General features: G+C 55.2%; 1 protein-coding gene across 6 annotated transcripts in view; it reads right to left on the bottom strand.

Moving 5' to 3' along the window:
- CACNA1E (calcium voltage-gated channel subunit alpha1 E) overlaps nucleotides 1–19,998 on the bottom strand; it is a 169,703-nt gene that overhangs the window by 129,392 nt on the left and 20,313 nt on the right. For all 6 annotated transcript variants that reach the window (XM_064148192.1, XM_064148189.1, XM_064148188.1 and 3 more), the window contains exon 2: nucleotides 7,131–7,575. In XM_064148192.1, coding sequence (XP_064004262.1) covers nucleotides 7,131–7,549 — 419 coding nt within the window. In that variant the 5' untranslated portion in view covers nucleotides 7,550–7,575. The remainder of the gene's footprint in view (nucleotides 1–7,130; nucleotides 7,576–19,998) is intronic.

Below are 19,998 nucleotides of genomic sequence, written 5' to 3'. Positions count from 1 at the left end.
GCCAGCTCCCTGGAAGAGTGGCCTCAGCTACGCAGGGAGGTTGGGACTGACTAACTGCCCACTCTCCCAGCAGACCTCGGGAGCCTTACAAAGTCACCTGAATTAGCTCAGGAGGGAATTCTTCCTCCAGGGTGTGCCAGAACCCCAGACTTTGAGGCAGCTCACGGAAAGATGCTGCTATTTCCATGCTGTTGCCAGGATATTCAGCAGAACTGAAGTTCACCCCAGGTCAGACAACAACCTCCTCCCTATACATCCAAGCCTTGCTCTGCACTGAAGGGAAGAGGGAGAGCTCCAGGAGAGACATCTCTGGAGAGATGCTCCTCTGCTGCTCCAGGCCACGTTACCATAACAAACCCCATATTTCAGTGGCACCAGGGCCTCAGGCTTTTCACCTGCAGAGGTGCTTAAGCTCCTGCCAGCTGCCTACAGTGCCCCATCCTGCCTGCTCATCTCCCCCAGGCCCTTAGGCACATGGCAGCAGACATCTGAAGAGAAGCCCACAAACCAGACGAGCATGGCTAAGCTGCACTGGGCAGCAACCACTCCTACAGAGGTGCTGGAGAAGGAAAGTCATCTGCCTCTCAGGGCAGCATCAGGGAGGGAGGTGTGAGAAGAGGTGATGAGCACTGGACCAGAGGCCAGACCAGGAAGGGATGCAAGGGCACCTTCTCCCTCCCCAGCAGCACCTATGGGGGAGCAAGGGCTGCTGTTTTGCAGGTCCCTTTTGGCAGCCAAGGGCTGGTGCCTCCCTCCAGCCCCACACTGCAGCAGGATGGCACTGAGCAGCATCCCCCCAGAGCCCACTTGGGTGGGCAGGAGTTGCTGAGCAGAACAGGAATGGTGCTAACAGCACGGCAGAAACACCCACTACATCCAACACCTCTCCCAAAAGCATGCTGCAGAGCTACCAACATGAGTGGCAGCAGCTCAGAGCCACCCTAAGATTTGTCCCTGCCCTACAGATCTGAAGAGGGCCAAAGACGACTGGCACTGGTCCAGCCAGGGCCACACTGCTGCCAGCACAGCCCCAGCCCAGGGGCACTTCCCAGACAGCTTCACTGGCAGCAGGAGCAAGCAGCAGTGATGTCCTGTGCACACTCCTGTCCTCTCCATCACTGCAGCTAATTAAACCCAGATCATGCAGCACACTGGGGAATATGCTGGGAAGCAGGGATGGAGCTGGCAGCCCAGCACACACCAAGGGGACCTTTGTCTCATTCAGCACCAAGAAAAAGAAAAGGGATTTTAAAAAGCAATCTCCATCTGTAATCTGGGCTGCAGAACGTGCAGGCAACCAGACAGGCTGCCAACTTGTGCAGAACCCCTGAGATCTGTTAGCAACACCCTGCCTGTTCTCACAGCTTCTTCTGTTCTCTTTCTTCTTCCAATGAAGCCAGGGGAAGGCAGAGCTGCAGGAATGTTATGCTCCAGCCCAAAAGGCTCCCCACAGCCTGTGTTTGCAGGCATGGATCTGAGCAAGCAGGTGAAGACTCCCTTGTGCTACTGCTTCATGGACCACAGGTTTCCAGGGGGGTGATGGGGATCTCTCTGTGGATCACAGCATGCAGTGCAGAGCAAGCAAACCCCTAGTATCAAAGCCATCAACTCTAAAATGCTGCATGACAGGAGCTGGTTTTTAATGACCCTGTGCTTTAGGAGCACTGCCCTCTACTGCAGCAGAGTACTGGGATGTGGAACTGCTGGAGCAGGTCCAGAGCAGGGCCATGAAGGTGCACCTCACCTGTGGGGACTGGCTGAGAGAGCTGGGGCTGTTCAGCCTGGAGAAGAGAAGGCTCCAGGGAGACCTTATAGCAGCCTTCCTTCCCTTCTTACAATGGATAGGACAAGGGAGAATGCTTTGAAGCTGGAAAAGGGTAGATTGGATCTGGATATTAGGAAGAAATTCTTTACAGTGAGGGTGGTGAGACACTGGCACAGGCTGCCCAGGGAGGTCAAGGATGCCCCCTTCCTGGAGGTGTTCAAGGACAGGTTGGAGGAGGCCTTGAGCAACCTGGTCTAGTGGAAAGTGTCCCTATCCATGACAGGAGTGGGGTAAGAACCAGGTAATCTTTCAGGTCCCTTCCAACCTAAGCCTTTCTGTGAATCTGTGGAAGAGTTCACTGCTTCCCACGGGGCACTAAACCCCGCCACACATCACCCAGCTACTCCAGCTCTCACCTACAGCATCCCACCTCCACACCACCACCTCCACACTTTAACAAGACCCAGCTGGTTTCCCTCTGGTGTTCTCTGCTCCTGCACTCCCAGCTCAGCTTCTGGGATTTGGGTTTCCCCATGCATCCTTGCTGCAGACACCACTCCAGAAGGAGAGCAGAGCCTGCACTCCCAGCTTACACAGGGTTGGCCTGACAAACACCCAGGCACACAAGGCTTCAGCCACACCAGGCAGGTTAGGGCTCTGTGTGCTGCAAGTTCAGCTTCTCAGGAATTTCCCCAGGTGGCTCTGCCTGTCCTTTCCATCAGCTAAGGTAGTGGCTGCTCAGCCTGCAGGAGCCACAGGAGGTTCCCCGTTTGCTTGTTCTGACAAGGAGCTTTTCTCTGAGCTCTCTCAGGCAAGTCTAAAGGATGCTGCCACATGTACCTAGCAAAGGCACCAGTGGCTCAACCACAACCACCCCAGGCAGCAGCAGCAGGCCAAGTCTTGCAGGACAGGAGATCTCTCTGTGCACCTCCATCCCTGACCCCAGAACGTGAGCAGTGGACTAGAGGGCAGGGCACTATGGAAAACAGGTTTGAGCGCCTGCCTCAGGCTGAAGTCCCTCAGCCAAGATCAATGTGGGCTGGTACCTGCACCCTTCAGCCTCCCACGGAGCCACTGCCCTGCACCCACTTAGAGAGTTTTCTGCTCTCTGCCTCAGTTTCCCCACCAAAGAGAAGAAAATCACACCAATGAAAAGAGCACTTCCCCCTCCTATTCCTCTGCCACCTTACAAGGAAAGCATGTTTCCCTTGTGGGTTCTCTCACTGGCAAAAGGCAGCAGGGACAAGGCTTTGGTAAGGCTCAGACCCATCGATGCTAACTACCACTGCAGAGCAAAGAAAAGCCTTTGCTCTCCTCTCTCACTGCAACAGCTGGCAGCGCACCAGGAACGCTGCGTCTGCAACCATGAAGCTGCCTCAGGAGAGCAGAGGTCTCTTGCACAGCAGAAGAGAAGCACATCCTGCACATGCTCCTTGTGCCCATCCCACCCAGTCATGGCTGACAAAGAGGAGCTCAAGGGGATCTCCATCAGCTACCCTGTCACTCCCAGAGCCCCCACCAGGGTGGTGGATTACCAGCAGCACCAGTTACCAACCTGTGGTGGAGCTAATTCATGCAAGACAGGTGGCACTCAGAGCACAGGGTTTAACCAACAGCCCCTCAGAAGCCTCACTGGAGGTAGTGCAGCCCTCTCCAAACCACTCCAGCTTAACTCCCCAGGTGCTGGCACCAAGGGAAACAACCCAATGTTATTCTGGGGCTGCTCTGCCCCCACAGGCCACCCCCTGGGGTCTGGCCATGGCTCAAGTCTTAGCAGAAAAGCCCTTTTGCTCGCTGCCCATGGTCCATCTATTACCAGGGCCACAGAATATACCACTCCCACCACTCACTGGGAGAGACAGAGGCAGACCTCCCAGGTGAAAGCTCCTAGGGCAAACCAAAGCCTGTGAGATTGGCTCCTCCAGAAAGCCAATGGCAGGGAAATTGCATTATCACTAACAGCGTTACAGAGGAGGAAATGAATCTGCTCCTTCCCCCACATGCCACCCATCCAGTGCTAGAGAGCATCCGTGCTAGCAGGGCTACTGACTCTCTGCACCTCCAAGGTTTTGGGAGAAACATCACTACTTCTTGTGCCTGATGTTAAAGAACAAGGCTCTGGCATGTGGGCTTTGCAGGCTGGGGGGTTTCAGGGTATCTAACTCTGGGAGAGTCACAGATCCAGCCTTCTGGGGTTCAATCTGCCATGCCAAGATGACCAGCTCCTCAGAGAGGGAGCTGGCCAGGAGAGCCAGTGGGGCTTTTTGGTCCTTGGTGGGACCTGCCATCAGTGGCAGAGCCAGTGGGGCTCTTTGGTCCTTGGTGGGACCTGCCATCAGGCTAGAGCCTTCTGCAAAGAGCCAGCATCTCCACCTCCCATTGCTTGGCTACCAGGCTGCGAGCTCAGGCATCTACAGGTAGAGAGCGCCACGGCCAGACCCCAAAAGCAACAGCCTGGGCTGGTGAACACAAGAACCCATCTCAAATCTCAGATGTGACTTACCCCCCCACACACACACAACCTTCATTGTGAAAATGGCTGAAGTGCCAAGCCCAAGGATCCAGAAACTGGGAAATGCAAAGACTGGCCCAGCCTGGGGCCCCAGCCGATTAAACAGGCTGGGATGGCAGCAGCCAGCACAACCATCTGTGTATTCCCATCGAGCTGGAGATGAAAATATTAGGCTTTGTGTTTGGGTTGCTGCTAGATGGAACAGTGGAGGGCAGCTGAAGGGGCACATCCCAGGTGGTAGAGCAAGAAGGGCTCCTGCTTCATCTCCTTGCCACAAAATAGAGCTGTAGTCATGCAGGCAGTTAATTAGCCAGCAGCCCTTGCAGGAACCCGCTCCGCCAGCCGACAATTAACGAGGCCATCCCTCTGCTTCCTGCTCGGCCATGATTTATTCATCTGCCATCCCCGGTGGGTCACAAAAGATAACAAGGTACCGAGCACTTGCTGAGCCCATATGTCAACTTATTTCCCCAGTGCAGGGCTTCCCGAGTCCGCTGCCCGGGAGGCTGCCCAGGCACAAAGGGATGAGCACCGAGCTGAGGTAGAGCCCTCCTCGTCGGTGGGCTGCCCTCCAAAAAAAACAAGGCAGGAGGAGCCTCAGCTTCATCACAAGTGATTTTATCATGCCAGTCCTCCCAGCTCCAAGCCAGCTGAGCACTGACCTGAATCTCGCAGAAGCAAGGCACTACAGCTAATTAACAGAGGGGCTCCCACCCGCTGCACTGCCCTGATCTTTTGTAACACATTGACTGATCCCCAAGCACACAGTGCCCAAGGCAGGTAGCTGCTCCAGACCAGTGATACTGGAAAAGGCTCTGCTGCAGCAGCATATTCCAGGCACTTTAGCTTAGCAGGCACAAGAGGGAGGACCTTGTAATTTAAATGCAGGAGGGAAGCCTGTGGCTGCAGCCTTGGTTGCACCAGGAAAAGGAGAAGAAGCCAGGACTTGGAGCTGGAGTTTTCTCACAGTGTCAGGGCAAACTATCAGAAGAAGTTAATTAAAGGAAAATCATCAGCAAGTTTGCAGATGACACCAAGCTAGGAGCAGCTGTGGAGCTGTTGGAGCGTAGGAGAGCCCTGCAGAGAGACTTTAACAGGCTGGATGGGTGGGCAGAGGCCAATGGGATGAGATTAAACAAGGCCAAGTGCAGGGTTCTACACTTTGGCCACAACAACTCCAAGCAGCACTACAGGCTGGAGACAGAGTGGCTGAGAGCAGGCAGGCAGAGAGGGAGCTGGGAGTGCTGGGAGAGAGGAGCTGCAGAGGAGGCAGCAGTGCCCAGGTGGGCAGCAGAGCCAATGGCATCCTGGGCTGGCTCAGGAGCAGTGTGGGCAGCAGGACAAGGGAGGTTCTTCTGCCCCTGTGCTCAGCACTACTCAGGCCACCCCTGGAGTGCTGTGTCCAGTTCTGGGCTCCTCAAGTCAAGAGAGATGTTGAGGTGCTGGAAGGTGTCCAGAGAGGGGCAGCAAGGCTGGGGAGGGGCCTGGAGCACAGCCCTGTGAGGAGAGGGGCTAAGGGAGCTGGGGGTGTGCAGCCTGCAGCAGAGGAGGCTCAGGGCAGAGCTCATTGCTGTCTGCAGCTACCTCAAGGGAGGTTGTAGCCAGGTGGGGTTGGGCTCTGCTGCCAGGCAAGCAGCAACAGAAGAAGGGAACACAGTCTGAAGCTGTGCCAGGGGAGGTCTAGGCTGGATGTGAGGAGGAAGTTGTTGGCAGAGAGAGTGATTGGCATCATTGCCAGGGAGGTGGTGGAGTTGCTGTGCCTGGAGGTGGTGAAGCCAAGCCTGGCTGGGGCACTTAGTGCCATGGTCTGGTTGCTTGGCCAGGGCTGGGTGCTAGGTTGTGCTGGCTGAGCTTGGAGGTCTCTTCCAACCTGGTTGATTCTATGATCAGTAAAATGAGAGGGTCCCAGCTCTGCTACAGAGCAAGTTCATTAATGTTTCCTGCTTGCTCTGATTCCAGGGGACTTGGACACCTCTTATGATTAATCCCAGAATCGTAGGAGCTGGAAGGGACCCCTGGAGACCACCCAGTCCAAACATCCCTGCTAATGCAGGTGTGCCTAAATCAGGTGCTGCACAGGAACACATCCAGGTGGGTTTCAAAAGTCTCTAAGGGAGACTTTGCAAACCCCCTTGCAGCAGAGCTGTCCCAGCAAAAGCAGGAGATGGCTGAACACATCCAAAAGCTTCACTGAGCTGAGGGAAACTGTCTTGAGGACTTCTAAGACTGAACACTTTCAAGTTTCCTCTACGCCCCAGAACTACCCTAACGGTTTAGAGAGCCCTCATCCACAGAGACTCCTTTGCAGCATTCTCATTGGACATCAATCACCTCAGAGCCAAGAGAGGCATCTGAGGCATCTCCACTTGCTTCAGATGTCAACGCTCCCCTCCTGCACTCAGCCCACTGCTGTCTCTCTCCATCTCTCAGGCGCACCCCACAAACTCACCCCGTCAGACAAACACCACCAGCCCCGGCAGGGTCTGGAGGGAGCACGTCCAAGTCCCAGGGCAGGACAGTGCTGCATGAGGCCCAAGCTGCTGGACACACAGCACATCAGCTTTGAGGGGGGGAGGAGGGGAGAGGACCCGTAAAATAATTGTCAGAGTGAAGGAAGAGTAGCAAACCGCCAGCTAAATATCTCCTTTCTGCTGCTTCCAGCTGCTCGCTGCCCGTAGACAACAAAGGAGACGGGAAAGCTCAGCCCAGGCGTGCCAGGAGGCTGAGCAGTGCTGGCGCTGGGTGCGCCTCGGGGGTGACACCAGCAGACACCCAGCGAACGCCCACGGAGGGCAGAGAACGCTCCCGCTCCCCGCGGCTGCCCACCTGGGCCGGGGGCTCTCCGGTACTTACTCCCACTCCTTCCTGCGCGCCTGCGGCGTGCTCTGCATCTTGTGCGCCTCGTGTGCCTTGATGATGTCCCTCTGCTCGATCAGGCCGCCCCGCCGGCGCTTCATAACGTCGGGGCTCACCGGCACGTACTGCCCGAGCCCCAGGTCAAAGCTGCTGCCCGCTTCCGTGCTGGCGTCGGCATCCCGGGAGCGGGGCTGGTAGAGGGCATCGAAGCTGGCCGCGCGAGAGACCAGGGCCTCGGCCAGGCTCTCGGGCTCCAGGAGGTTGCAGGACTGGGTGGTCTGCATCAGGCCGAGCCGCTGCCTCCGCCACGTCTCCTCCTCGGGCAGGGCCAGGGCGCAGCGCGGGGAGGCAGCGTCCGGCTCAGCCGCCCTGCCCGCCGCCGGGGCACCGACGGAGCATGTGCCGAACCCCAGCATCCTGCGTGCTCTTGTAGCGCATCACTCTGCAGGGGCACAAGACAGAAACGGGATTGGCTCAGGGATTCGCTCCGTTTGCCCCCTGACTCCCTCCTTTCCCCCCGCGCCCACGGAAGTCCCGTTTCTCCCGCAGGTCCTGGGCTAGACCGCCTCGAACCAGGCGCAGAGCTTACTACACCAGGGCCAGGGAGAAGCTCCTGCTCACTGCTTTCCTACCGCTCCCCAGGCTGGCAGCCCTGCAGCTCTCCGACTCAGCAGCTGCCCCTCCCTGCACTCCCTGCAGCAGGACTGCTCCTCACACCCAGAGCACAGCAGGAGCAGCTCCCAGACGGGGAAAGAGGGCACTGGAGAGACCTAGACCAAACCTCCACTGTGCTGCTTTTAGAGGGGTTTGGGTTTCTGGTTTTTTAGGTGGGTGGTGGTTGCCTGTTGGTTTGGTTGCCTTGTTTTGCTTTTGCAGGGCTTTGGGAGGAACAAGAGGGGCTGATAGCACACAGCAGCTGGAAGCACAACCCTGTAACCCCCAGTATCTACAGCTAGGGCATCCATGTCCAGCCCCACGTTTTGGGGGATAAGAGCCAGGCAGCCTGACAGCAGCTCAGGAAGGTGGATGTGGACACATCAGCATAGCTTTGACATCAGAGAGAAAGATGCAGAAGCACTGCCAGAAACACTGCATTGAACAACAGCCCTCAGCTTACTCCTGACTGAGAACACACCCAAAGCCTTGCAGTGCTTAAGGCTTTGTTCCCCTGCCAGAGCAGGCCCACCTACAGCAGGTGACATAGGAACAGGCCCAGGAGGGCTACTGAAAGTCTCCAGAGATAGACTCCATCACCTCTCTGGGCAGCCTCTCCAGTGCTCTGTCACCCTCAAACTAAAGAAGGGCAGCAAGGCTGGGGAGGGGCCTGGAGCACAGCCCTGTGAGGAGAGGCTGAGGGAGCTGGGGGGGTGCAGCCTGCAGCAGAGGAGGCTCAGGGCAGAGCTTATTGCTGGCTACAGCTACCTGAAGGGAGGCTGCAGCCAGGTGGGGTTGGGCTCTGCTGCCAGGCACCCAGCAACAGAAGAAGGGGACACAGTCTCAAGCTGTGCCAGGGGAGGTCTAGGCTGGATGTTAGGAGGAAGTTCCTGCTAGAGAGAGTGATTGGCATTGGAATGGGCTGCCCAGGGAGGTGGTGAAGTTGCCATCCCTGGAGGTGTTGAAGCCAAGCCTGGCTGGGGCACTTAGTGCCATGGTCTGGTTGCTTGGCCAGGGCTGGGTGCTAGGTTGTGCTGGCTGAGCTTGGAGGTCTCTGCCAACCTGGATGATTCTATGATGACTTTGCTTCAGTGTTCCCTCCAATTCACCCTTCAGTGCTTGCCCCTGATGGAGGTGGAAGAAAGGAGGAGAGAACAAGGCAGCAGGGCTGTCACCTGCCTTCCTAATGGCATCTGACACAGGGGGAAACAGCATAGCCAGGAAAAAGGAGGATTTAAAACCTACAAAATATGGCAATAATGCAGCAAATTGAGCATATTGATCATCTTAACCCCTTCTCAGGAGACAGCTGAACTATTCCTCCTGAACAAACAGAGATGAGAACAGCAGCTGGGAGAAAGGCCCAGAAGTCATCCCAGCAGAAGCAAAACCAAATTAAATACATGTTTTGGGGGGGAGACACAACCAAACAAAACAAGCAAACAGCAAAACCAAAATATACAAACACCCACCAAAAAAGAACCCACGCACAGCCACCAAACAAAACCCAGGAGTAACTGAGGGGACAGAACAGAGCATGGCACTCAGTCCAGCCAAAATCAGCCTGCCATGCCCATGCCACAGGGGAAAGGCTGCATGGCCCAGCTGGGGAACTGTCCCACCTCCTTTGGGTCTGAGGTGCAAATATGAAGTAACTAAAGCTACCCTTAGATTTAAAGCTGCCTGTCTCGAGGGATCTTCATCCCTTGGCCAGCTCTTCAGAAAGAAAAAGGCAACTGCCAGCAGGAGCCTTAGCAAATTAATTAGCACATGGTCATGAAGAGTTTGGCTGCTCCCACTGAGAGCTATAAACAGACTCTTCCCTTCCCCACTTTGCTTCCCCATGCACTGACTCTTCAAAAGGCAGTAATTACTTTCTCAATCCAGCCCTGGGTACCTTGACAATTTCTCATTTTCCTAGCATCTGCCTTCCCTTCTCCTAGCACTCTCCTCGTTCCCAGCCTTCGCCTGCTAAACTTCAGCTGCTCATCCAGCCGCTCCAGGCTCCGTCTGGGGACTGCATGCAGGGTTCAGTTTGTGTTGGGAGGTTCATCTCTCTGGTGGGTTGGGGGAGTTTGGATGGGTTTTATCCCCTTTATCCCCCTTTTCCTTCCCTGTTCCTTTCCCCCTCCTCCTTATCCCCCTTTTCCTTCCCTGTTCCTTTCCCCCTCCTCATCCCCCTTTTCCTTTCCCCCTCCTCTTATCCTCCTTTTCCTTCCCTGTTCCTTTCCCCCTCCTCCTTATCCCCCTTTTCCTTCCCTGTTCCTTCCCCCCCTCCTTATCCCCCTTTTCCTTCCCTGTTCCTTTCCCCTCTCCTCCTTATCCCCCTTTTCCTTCCTTGTTCCTTCCCCCCCCATCTCCCTTTTCCTTCTCTGCTCATTTCCCCTCATCTCCCTATTCCTTCGTTGCTAATTCCCCCCCCCCTTATCTCCCTTTTCCTTTCCCGTTCATTCCCCCACCCCTTATTCCCTTTTTCCTTTCCTGTTCCTTTTTTCCCCTTATCCCCTTTTTCCTCCCATTTCCTTTTTCTTCCATTTTCCTTTTTCCCCCTTTCCCCTTCTCCCGGTTTTTTCCTTTCTTCCCCTTTTTTTTTCCCATTCTTGATCCTCAAAAGGGCGATTCTGAGGCTTCGTTTCCCCCTTGAGGGAGCAGGAGGCTTTTCTTGTGGACCACGCACAAGCACCCCAGGTATGGGTCACGGCATGGCCACAGCAGACCCACGGGGACAATTAGCTAAGAGCGAATGAGGACACATCCCCAGCAGAGGATGGGATCTCTGCCTCCACGCAGAGACAGCTGCCCCGGTGCCTGCCAGCACATCCCCATCGCGCTTGCCCCAGGGACACGGGTGGCAGGCGGACAAGCTCAAGCGGAGCCCTGCAACAACAGACCGAGCAAGTCTGAGGAAATAAATAGACGTAATTAGCTCTGGCTCCGCCTAAGCAAACAGGGCTGACGCTGCCAGCAGCAGCAGCCACCTTCCCTCCGCAGAAGCGACAAGCAGGGAGCAGGATGCCAGAACATTTTGCTAGGCTGAGGAGGCTGCGCGCCGAGGATGCTGCTCGCAGGATGCCGCTCGCCGCGCACCGAGCAGCTGACGCCGGGGCAGCTGGGCCCCTCCTAGCCTTTGCTCTCCTCCTCAGGCTGAAAACAAACCCACTTTGTTTTTCCACTAAATCCAAATTAGTGGGGAAAACACCACATTTGTTCATCTAATTTGGCTTCTGCTGTTTAGGCACCAGCCCTGCCTCCTGCAGAAGGCAAAACGTGTGGCAAACCAGCAGGTGGCTGGGTTGGAGAACACAGAGAAGCTATCTTCTGGTCCCACTGGTGGAAAGCCACAGCCTAGTATGTGCCAGGAATAGGTCTTGGCCAGAGGCAGGACCACAGAGCTGGCTGGCAGCCCTCCTTCCACATCGAGTTTGCTTCATAACATACAGCTTGGGTGCATATCGGTGTCTCCGAGCCCTTCCAGCTGCAAATGGTGTGGTGCTGAGGGGCATGCTTTAATCACAGAATCAGTCAGGGTTGGAAGGGACCACAAGGAGCAGCCAACCCCCCTGCCATGCCCAGGGACACCCTACCCTAGAGCAGGCTGCACACAGCCTCAGCCAGCCTGGCCTCAAACACCTCCAGCCATGGGACCTCAACCACCTCCCTGGGCAACCCATTCCAGCCTCTCACCTCTCTCATGCTCAACAACTTCCTCCTCACCTCCAGCCTCACTCTCCCCACCTCCAGCCTTGCTCCATTTCCCCAGGTCCTGGCACTCCCTGGCAGCCTAAAATGTCCCTCCCCAGCTTTCTTGAAGGCCCCTTTCAGATACTGGAAGGCCACAAGAAGGTGGTGGACTGAGGTTAAGAGCTGTACTCAATCCCAAAGGACTTTTTCAATCCAAATGCTTCTGTGGCTCTGCTGTGCTTACCCTCACTAGAAGCAGGACACTGAGGAGCTGGAGCTTGTCCAAAGAAGAGCAGCTAAGCTGGTGAAGGGCTTCGAGCACAAGTCTTGCGCTGAGGGAACCAGGGTGGTTTAGTCTGGAAAAGCAGAGGCTGAGGGGAGACCTCATTGCTCTTTACAGCTGCCTCAAAGGAGGTTGGAGCAAGGTGGGGGTTGCCCTATTCTCACATGTAACAAGAATAAGGCAAGAGGAAACAGCCAAAGTTGTGCCAGGGGAGGTTCAGGTTGGATAGCAGGAAAACTTTCTCAGGGCATTGGAGTCACCATCTCTGCAAGTACTTAAAAGGCACACAGATGTGGTACTGAGGGACACGGTTTAGTGGTAGTGGCTTAGCAGTAGTGGTCGGGTTGCAAGCTCCAGGCACGCAGCTGGGACTTGAGCTCAAAGGTCTCTTCCAGCCTCAGCAGTTCTGTGGTTCTACACTCTGATTCTATTCAGATCAGCCTCCCTGTGGGAGTAAACCCAGGTTTGGCACCCAGCTCCCTGTTAGCAGCCAGACAGAAGATGGCTTTGCAGATCTGTTAGTGACAATCAGAGGAAAGCAAACATTGTACCTGACCTCCCCATGGGATCACATAGCATTTCCCACCGCTGACTCAGGCTGATGCTAGGGGTCTGTATCCCTGGTTACAGGGCTGGGATGCGGTGACAGCACAGCACAGACACAGGCATGGCTCCAGGCAGCCCCTTCTGCCCCCTGACTGTCCAACAGCACCAAAAGCAGAAGATATCATTGCACAGAAACACTGCACTCAATATGAGAGAGGAATGGCTGCAATTGAGACACACAGCAGGCTTTCAGCACCATAAAATGAGATTCCTAGAGGCTCTTATCTCCCAAATTTCAGTCTAAAAAATAATAGGAGTCAGGAAATTTACTGTTTGCTCCTGAAACTGAGGAGTCATTTAGATAAAACCATGGCCAGAGGGCACTGGGAGCAGCCAAGCAGAATTAGAGTGTGGATAGTCAGCTGCAAAACCATTGCCGCTTGTGCTTTCACCTGCACAGTGGCTGGAAGCAACACAATGCTCCCAGCATCACCCAGGGGACATCTGAGAACACAGACCACCCAGCTGTGATGGTGCACAGCTGCAGCTCACCCTGTCTAACGTGGATCTCCTTAAAGAGATCCTACCCAGCATCCATCCACCCCCTCTGGTGCTGCGAGTGCCACAGCCAGACAGGGACGGTGCACTGAGCATCTCTTGCTCCCTGGCCTGCACATCAACACAAGCTGAACTGGGACAGAATCCACCCCACAAACCAGCCAGAGCAACCTTTTCAAACCTCGGTACCAGAGGATGAGTGATGGAAAGAGAGATGCACACAGGTCCTCTGCAGCACCCTTGAAGGATGACTGTGCACTGCCAGGTGACTCAATAGCATTATCCCAACCCAAACTACACATCAGGGCCAAGCAATGCAGCTGCTGCAGCTGGGAGACCCTGGGCTCTCACACCACACTTCACTTCTTTCCTTCTAGCAGCTGATAAACTACTGAAGAGCTTCAGTGAGCAGCAAGCTGCCAGCAGCACTGCTGACTGAAAGGTTTGTGTTGCAGCAGCAGCAATCAAGGCTTTAGCACAGCAACTAGGTACTATTTTAGTATGGCCTCAAGTTGCACCAGGGTGGGTACAGATTCAATATCAGGAAGAGTTTTCTTCACTGAAAGAGTGGTCAGGCATTAAAAGAAGCTGCCTGGAGAGGTGGAGTCACTGTCACTGATGGTGTTCCAAAAGAATCAGAAGTGTAGATGTGGCACTTGGAGTGCAAGACAGCCCAACCCTGCCATGCTCACCAAACCATGCCCCAGTGCTTTCCAACCTTAGTGACTCCATCACTGCACTCAACACTTAAAGCACTGGGGGACCTCTTTGCTGCCATTGCCTAACCTTTACCAAACCCAACAGAGCTACAGCAGAAAGCCTTCGTGCTGGCCCACGGGGGCTAACCTTCTCCAGGCAGCACAAGGGTTCAGCACCCCAGAGCTGTCAAGAGCTCCTGGTGAGTGATGAGGCAGAGACTTGTTTCTGAAGAGGAGACAAAGCCTCAGCCCAGGTTGGACAAACCATGGCTGAGCTGTATGCATCAAGGTTGCCTGAGTCATCCAGCCACGGTCCCGCAGCCTTCCCTGGGCATTTGGGGAATTGCTTCTTACTCTGCTGCTGCTGCTCCCCCTTGTGAGCAAGTGGCCTCCTCTCTCCTGAATCAGCAAGGAGAGAGCACAACAGGGATAAGATCAAACCCTCCCAGAAGCTGGAGGGGAAGCATCCAGGATGCTGCTGCTAAGCACCTTGGGGACACCTTGAGACAAGAAGGGTTTCTGCGCTTCACTGGAGCACAGGGCATGCCCCTCCCTCCAGCTTGCCTGGTCTTCCTGCAGGCTCACATGTTCAGATCTCAGCCCTGCTCCACTCTTCCTGGGGCACAGGGATGGCCCAAAACCATTCCCTGCTGCACGGTGTTGGAGCTGGTCCAGAGAAAGCCACCAAAACAATCCTCCTCTGCCGTGAGGAGAGGTTGAGAGAGATGGAGTTGTTCAGCTTGAAGGAGAGCAAGCTCCAGGGAGACTTTCAGTGCTTAAAAAGGTCAATCAGAAAGCTGGGGACAGACTTTTTATCAGGCCCTGTTTTGACAGGACAAGGGGTGATGGTCTGAAACTAAGAGGGTGAAAATTTACACTAGATACAAGAAAAACATTTTTTTATGCTGAGGGTGGTGAGATACTGGCCCAGGTTGCCCAGAGAGGTGGTAGATGCCTCATCCTTGAAACCCTTCCAGATCAGGTTGGACAGAGGTCTGAGAAGCCTCCTCGAGTTAAAATGCCCCTGCTCGCTGTGGGGAGGTTGGACTGGATGAGCTTTGGAGGTCTCTCCCAACCCAGACCAGTCTGCAATTCCCTCTGGCTCACTAACCTGCCTCCCCCTGAGCCACGGAGGGCACTCAAATGCCATCTGACTCTCTCCACTGTGCCATCATTACCCTGAGCTGCCAATTATTAGTCCCTGCTCAAGGGGAGGAGGGGAACTCACAGCATGGTGAGGCAGAGCACTAAACCTCAGAGCTCTAGGAAGAGATTCAGCATGGGGCCCCTCCAAACAGAGACAGATGGGCTGCAAGAGCGACTGATTCATCCTCCTGGCCTTTTCCTCTCTCACCACACACACTTTGACACCCAGCAGCACAGATGCTGTGGTGGGAGAGCCCTGCTCAGGCCAGTTCCAGACCCATCCTTGTTCTCCTGCTCCTCTGTCTTGCACCCCAGACAGCAACTGGGTCTGTGCAATGGCTGCAGGAGCCAGCTGGCAAGTGTGAGCTATTTTAAGTCGAGTCATTTGTTCCTGGGGGAAAGTTTGTTGGATTAAAACCCCCTTCCATAGCTGCTGCCATGGGTTTTGCCAGGAAGAGATGCTCCCAGAATCCCTGCTTCACACCTGGCACCCAAAGAGAGCCAGCACTGCATCCCATGCCTGGGAGCTTTGTATGACACAAGTAACAGAGGACTTAAGCAAGGTGAAGAGGACAGGAAAGTATAAGAGGTTTTGACTCAAAAACTCCTTGCACAGACCTATTCTGGCCCCTCACCACAGGAAGGACATTGAGATGCTGGAGCAGGTCCAGAGAAGAGCAATGAAGGTGGTGAAGGATATAGAGCACAGGTCTCATAAGGAGCAGCTGAAGAGAATTGTGGCTGCTTAGTCTAGAGGAACAGAGGCTGAGTGGAGACCTTCTCACTCTCTACAACTGCCTGAAAGGAGGTCCCTAGCGAAGTGGATATCTTCTCTCAAGTAACAAGCAATATGGCAGGAGGAAACAGCCTCAAGCTGCAGCCAGGATTACACTGAGGTTGGGTGTTAAGAACAATTGCTCCCCAAAAGGATTTTCAAGCCCTGGCACAGGCTGCCCAGGGCGCTGATGGAGACTCCAATCCTAGAGGGGTTTAAAAGCTGTGTAGATGTAGGGACATGATTTAGTTGTGACCTGGCAGTGCTGGCTTGAACTTGGTCTGAAAAGTTTTCTCCAACCAAACCAGTTCTACAGTTCCTAAGCTCAGCAAGGTGCAGACAAAAGGGCTGGGCCAAACAGCCCTGTGCAGGGGAGCCAGGGGCCGGCGGCACACGCGCTGAGCAGAGGGACATGTGCTGCTTGGCTTAAGAAACGTTCATTTGCCTTCGGCCAGTCACATCAAACAAACTCTTTTGGGAGTCTGTGCAGCACTGAGGCAGTGCAACAAAGAGCACTGCAAGGATCAGATAGAGGAAAAAGCACAGCACTGAATACCCAGGGGCTGCTGCAGGCCAGGAGATGCTCCAGCACCAGACAGTCTTTTGTCTGGGAAACAGCGTTTGTTGTGCCACAGGAGGCTTTGCATGGAGTGATGCTCCAGCAGCACAGCCCTCTGCCCAGGAAAATCTGCTCTCAGCCTGGACAGGGCCACGCTGTTGCTCAGACCCCATTCCGACTAGGAGGCATCTCAAAGCCTAGTGAGCCCATAGTGGGTGCAAAGGCTCTGCCCAGGCCAGCAGCAGGATAGCTCAGCCCCTGGGACAAGAGCCCTCCTGCACTGCTCCTCTCCCAAGGGAATCGTCTTTAAGAACATCAAAACATGGAATTATCTCCCCTTTAAGAGCAACTGTTAAACAACCCCACTGCTATTGATACAGATGCACATCAAATAAGCCAGCTCTCCAGCTCCAGCACAGAGGGCTGCGAGACAGAGGCTGCCAGCAGAGTGGCATCCCCAGGGCCAGCTGCAGGTAAAGCCCCAGCCCCGAGGAGGCTGCTCAGCTGTGGTGCTGTTGGGGCAGCAGCAAGGCAGAGTTCTGGCTGGCCTGATACAGGGACCAGTGATGGGGTAGCCCCAGACACGGACCGCAAGGTGCCCTGGTGCTTGGGAACAGCCTTCCCGACAGACAGTGCCATGCCCAAACCTCTTCCAGCACTGCTTTTGAGACTCATCTCTTCACCTCTTCCTGCACTCCTCACTGACAGACAGACGTTCCTGTACCTCAGGGCACCACTCATCACACACCCATCACACCTGCAACCCACCACACTGTACTATCCTCCCAGCAGCACCAACAGCCGCCAGCTCCCCCGCTCCAGACGGCACAGAAGACACACAGGGGCAGACCTGAGAGCTCACATGCCATCAGAAGAGGAGCACGGGATGACGTCCAGCACAGCCCAGCGTTCTCCTTCCTTGCACAAGTCCTTCCCCCCAGCAGGGCCCGAGGGGACGGGTATGGCTCCGACGGGAAGCGCTGCACTCTGGCAGGGCACCGCCGCTCCGCAAGCAACACTTGAGTGAGCCTGCCAAGAGGAATGGCCTGGGCTGGGAAAGCACAGCCTGGGCTGTGCAGCAGCAGCCTCTAGCAAGCAGTGGTGCTGGGAGCTGCAGAGACACGCAGCCAGAGAGCACTGCCCCCCGGAGTTTGCTTTCCAAAGAAGGGCAGAGCCAGGACTCCACAAGACGATTTCCAGCTGCAATCGTTGGGCCACCCTCCAGCAATATAACTCTGCTCCTGCACAGGGCTGTCACCCCTCTGGGCCCACACCACCCTCCTCCCTCCAAGCTCCCACTACGAGGCCTTCACCAGAAAGGTGCAACGATCCTCCTGGGCCGTCCATCATTCCTACAACCCAGGACAGGGCCAATGAAGTGCAGGTGTGGAAGCAGCCCCAAGCTCATGGGCCTCAAACTGTCCCCTTGGCCACTCGTGGGTACAGGGAGAGCAGCATCTCCACAGCCAGCCTGCCACTCTCTGGATACCTGGTAAACCAAGAGCTGGTGCAGGCAGGACTGCCCCGGGACAGAGCCCTGCCACCCCAGAGGACAACCTGATTTATGGCTTAATTAGCACACAGCAGCAAAGCTGCCTCTGCACAGCACACCTCAGGCTGCTCCTGTACCCGGGCATGCAGGAGGCAGCGCTGCCTGAGCCTGGAAACTCAGCCTGAGCTGACTCATTTCCAAGGGGACAAGTGACCCCAGGTGACATCAAGGCTCAGCATTGATCTTCACCACTCGGCCCAAAGGCAGCCACAAGAACTGCCAAGGTATGGAGAGGGGAAGGAGCTGCCAGCACAAGCTGGGATGTGTTAGAAGTTGCTGTGCAACAGAGACAGAAAAGGCTTCAAAAAACAAATAGAGCAGCCTCGGGGCAAGGCTGCTGGCAGAGACAGCCCAGCCCTTGCTCCTTGCTCCAGAGCACCTGCAATGAGGCAGCCCACGCAGGGAGGCTGAGAACAGGGCAGCAGTGGGGGAGATCACAAACCCAGGTCAGCCTGAAACCAGGGAGGCAAAGAGTATTTGCCATAAATCCAGTAGGGAAACACAGGGAGTCAGGAACATGCCCTGGGAAAAGTTTGTTCCTCTGTGCTGAGGCAGGCTGAGCACTGCTGATGCCAGGATGGACCAGAGCCCCAGGAGCTGCTCAGTTCCAGTTGTGGGCCTGGGTGATGGCCTGCTGCATCTCTGGCATTGCCAGCACTTCCCAGTTCTAGCTTCGTGCTACAGCTTATGGCTTCTCCCTGAGCATCCAGCTCAGCCAGGAGCTGCCTGCTGGGCTGGGACAGGAAGGACACACATAATGGACCACAGCAACTGAGCTGACAGTGTGCCCTTCTGGCCAAGGAGGCCAGGATGCACTAGAAGTGAGCATGGCCAGCAGGTCAAGGAAGGCTGTGTCCCCCCTACACTGCCCTGATAAGGCCACACCTGGAGTACTGAGCTCTGTTCTGGGCTCCCCAGTTTAAGAGAGGCAGGGAACTGCTGGAGACAGCCCAAAGGAGGGCCACTGAAATGCTGGGGAGGCCTGGAGCATCTTTCACAGGGAGAGGCTGAGGGACCTGAGCTTCTTCAGCCTGGAGAAGGCTGAGAGATGACCTTATCAATACAGCTAAGTATTTCAAGGGTGCAGGTCAAGTGGATGGGGCCAGACTCTTTCCAGTGGTAGGACAAGGGCCCACAGGTACACACTAGAGCAGAGAAGGTTTCACTTGAACAGAGGCAGAAATTCCTTTACTGCAAGGCTGCAGGTTCACTGGACTAGGCTACTGAGAAAGGTTGTGGACTCTCCTCCTCTGGAGCCTTTCAAAACTCACTTTGACACAATCCTGGGCAACTTGACCTAAGTGAAGCTGCTCCAGCAGGGAGGTTGGACTAGATGACCTCTGGAGGTCACTTCCAATCCCTCTGATTCTGTGACACCACATGGCAGGAGGGCAGCAGCCCACGACCACCTCCCAGGCCAGCAGCCCACAACCACCCCCCAGGCCAGCCTTCTGGGTTCCTTCCTGGGCTCAGTGGCAGCTCTTTTGGACTGTGCTGCTTCACTCCAGCTGCAAAGTGTTGTGTTAACCACAACAACAGCACCATTCTTGTTTAACCTGGCAAAGCCAGTTTTCATACCCAAAGGTGCTCTTGCTGAGCTGACTCACGAACCACAATCTGTGTCACTACTTAATAGACCTGCAAAGGTAATTATACGATCATGCAAACATCAGGTTCCCAGCACAAGGAGTCACAGCACCCCTGAGAGGCTGAAACAAAGGCATGCTTTAAAGGGGAGTGAGGGGAGGCTTTCATCATCTTTGACTTTTGTTCTCCTCGAACACAAAGACTGACTGAAAAGGTCCTATTGTTTGTGCAAAAAGAAGACAACCTTCTGCAGAGCCTGCCAGTGAAGGAGGGAAGGGGACAGAGAATCAGTCTGCCCTGCTGGACTTCAGACTCTGAGAAGAAAGTGTGCTGTGCATCCTCACCACCCTAGGTGATCCTGCTTTTGGCAGAGGGGTTGGACTCCATCTCTGGAGGTCCCTTCCAGCCTCTATCATCCTGCAATTTTCTGCTGCCAGGTCCTTGCCAGCAGCTCCAGCTGCAAGCAGAAGAGCAGAGCCCCAGAGGTCTGGATAAATAGAGCAAGACCTCCCTGATGCAACATCAAAGGAGGTTTTCCTGCTGCTCCTTCACCCAGGTCTTCTATAATCCTTCCCCCTTTACCTTACACACTGCAAAGATCCAAGTGGATTTGCATTTCACCTTATCCTGGGTGGAACCGAGTGGACTAAGCAGGCATTGCAGAGCCTCTAGAAAGCAACGAGCTTCCCTGCTGCGAGGAGAGCATGACTCAGGACACTCAGAGGGGCTAAAGCCTGGGCTAGACGCTGCCCTTCACCCCCTTCCTTACCTATCCCTGCCACCCTGAACCACTCCCAACTGTCACATACACCAAGCCAAATTTCTC

Source organism: Pogoniulus pusillus, chromosome 8 (assembly GCF_015220805.1).
Source record: "Pogoniulus pusillus isolate bPogPus1 chromosome 8, bPogPus1.pri, whole genome shotgun sequence".
NCBI classification, from domain to species: Eukaryota; Metazoa; Chordata; class Aves; order Piciformes; family Lybiidae; genus Pogoniulus; species Pogoniulus pusillus.
Note: the sequence above shows the minus strand (reverse complement) of the source record. Positions and strands in the feature narration are given on the sequence as shown.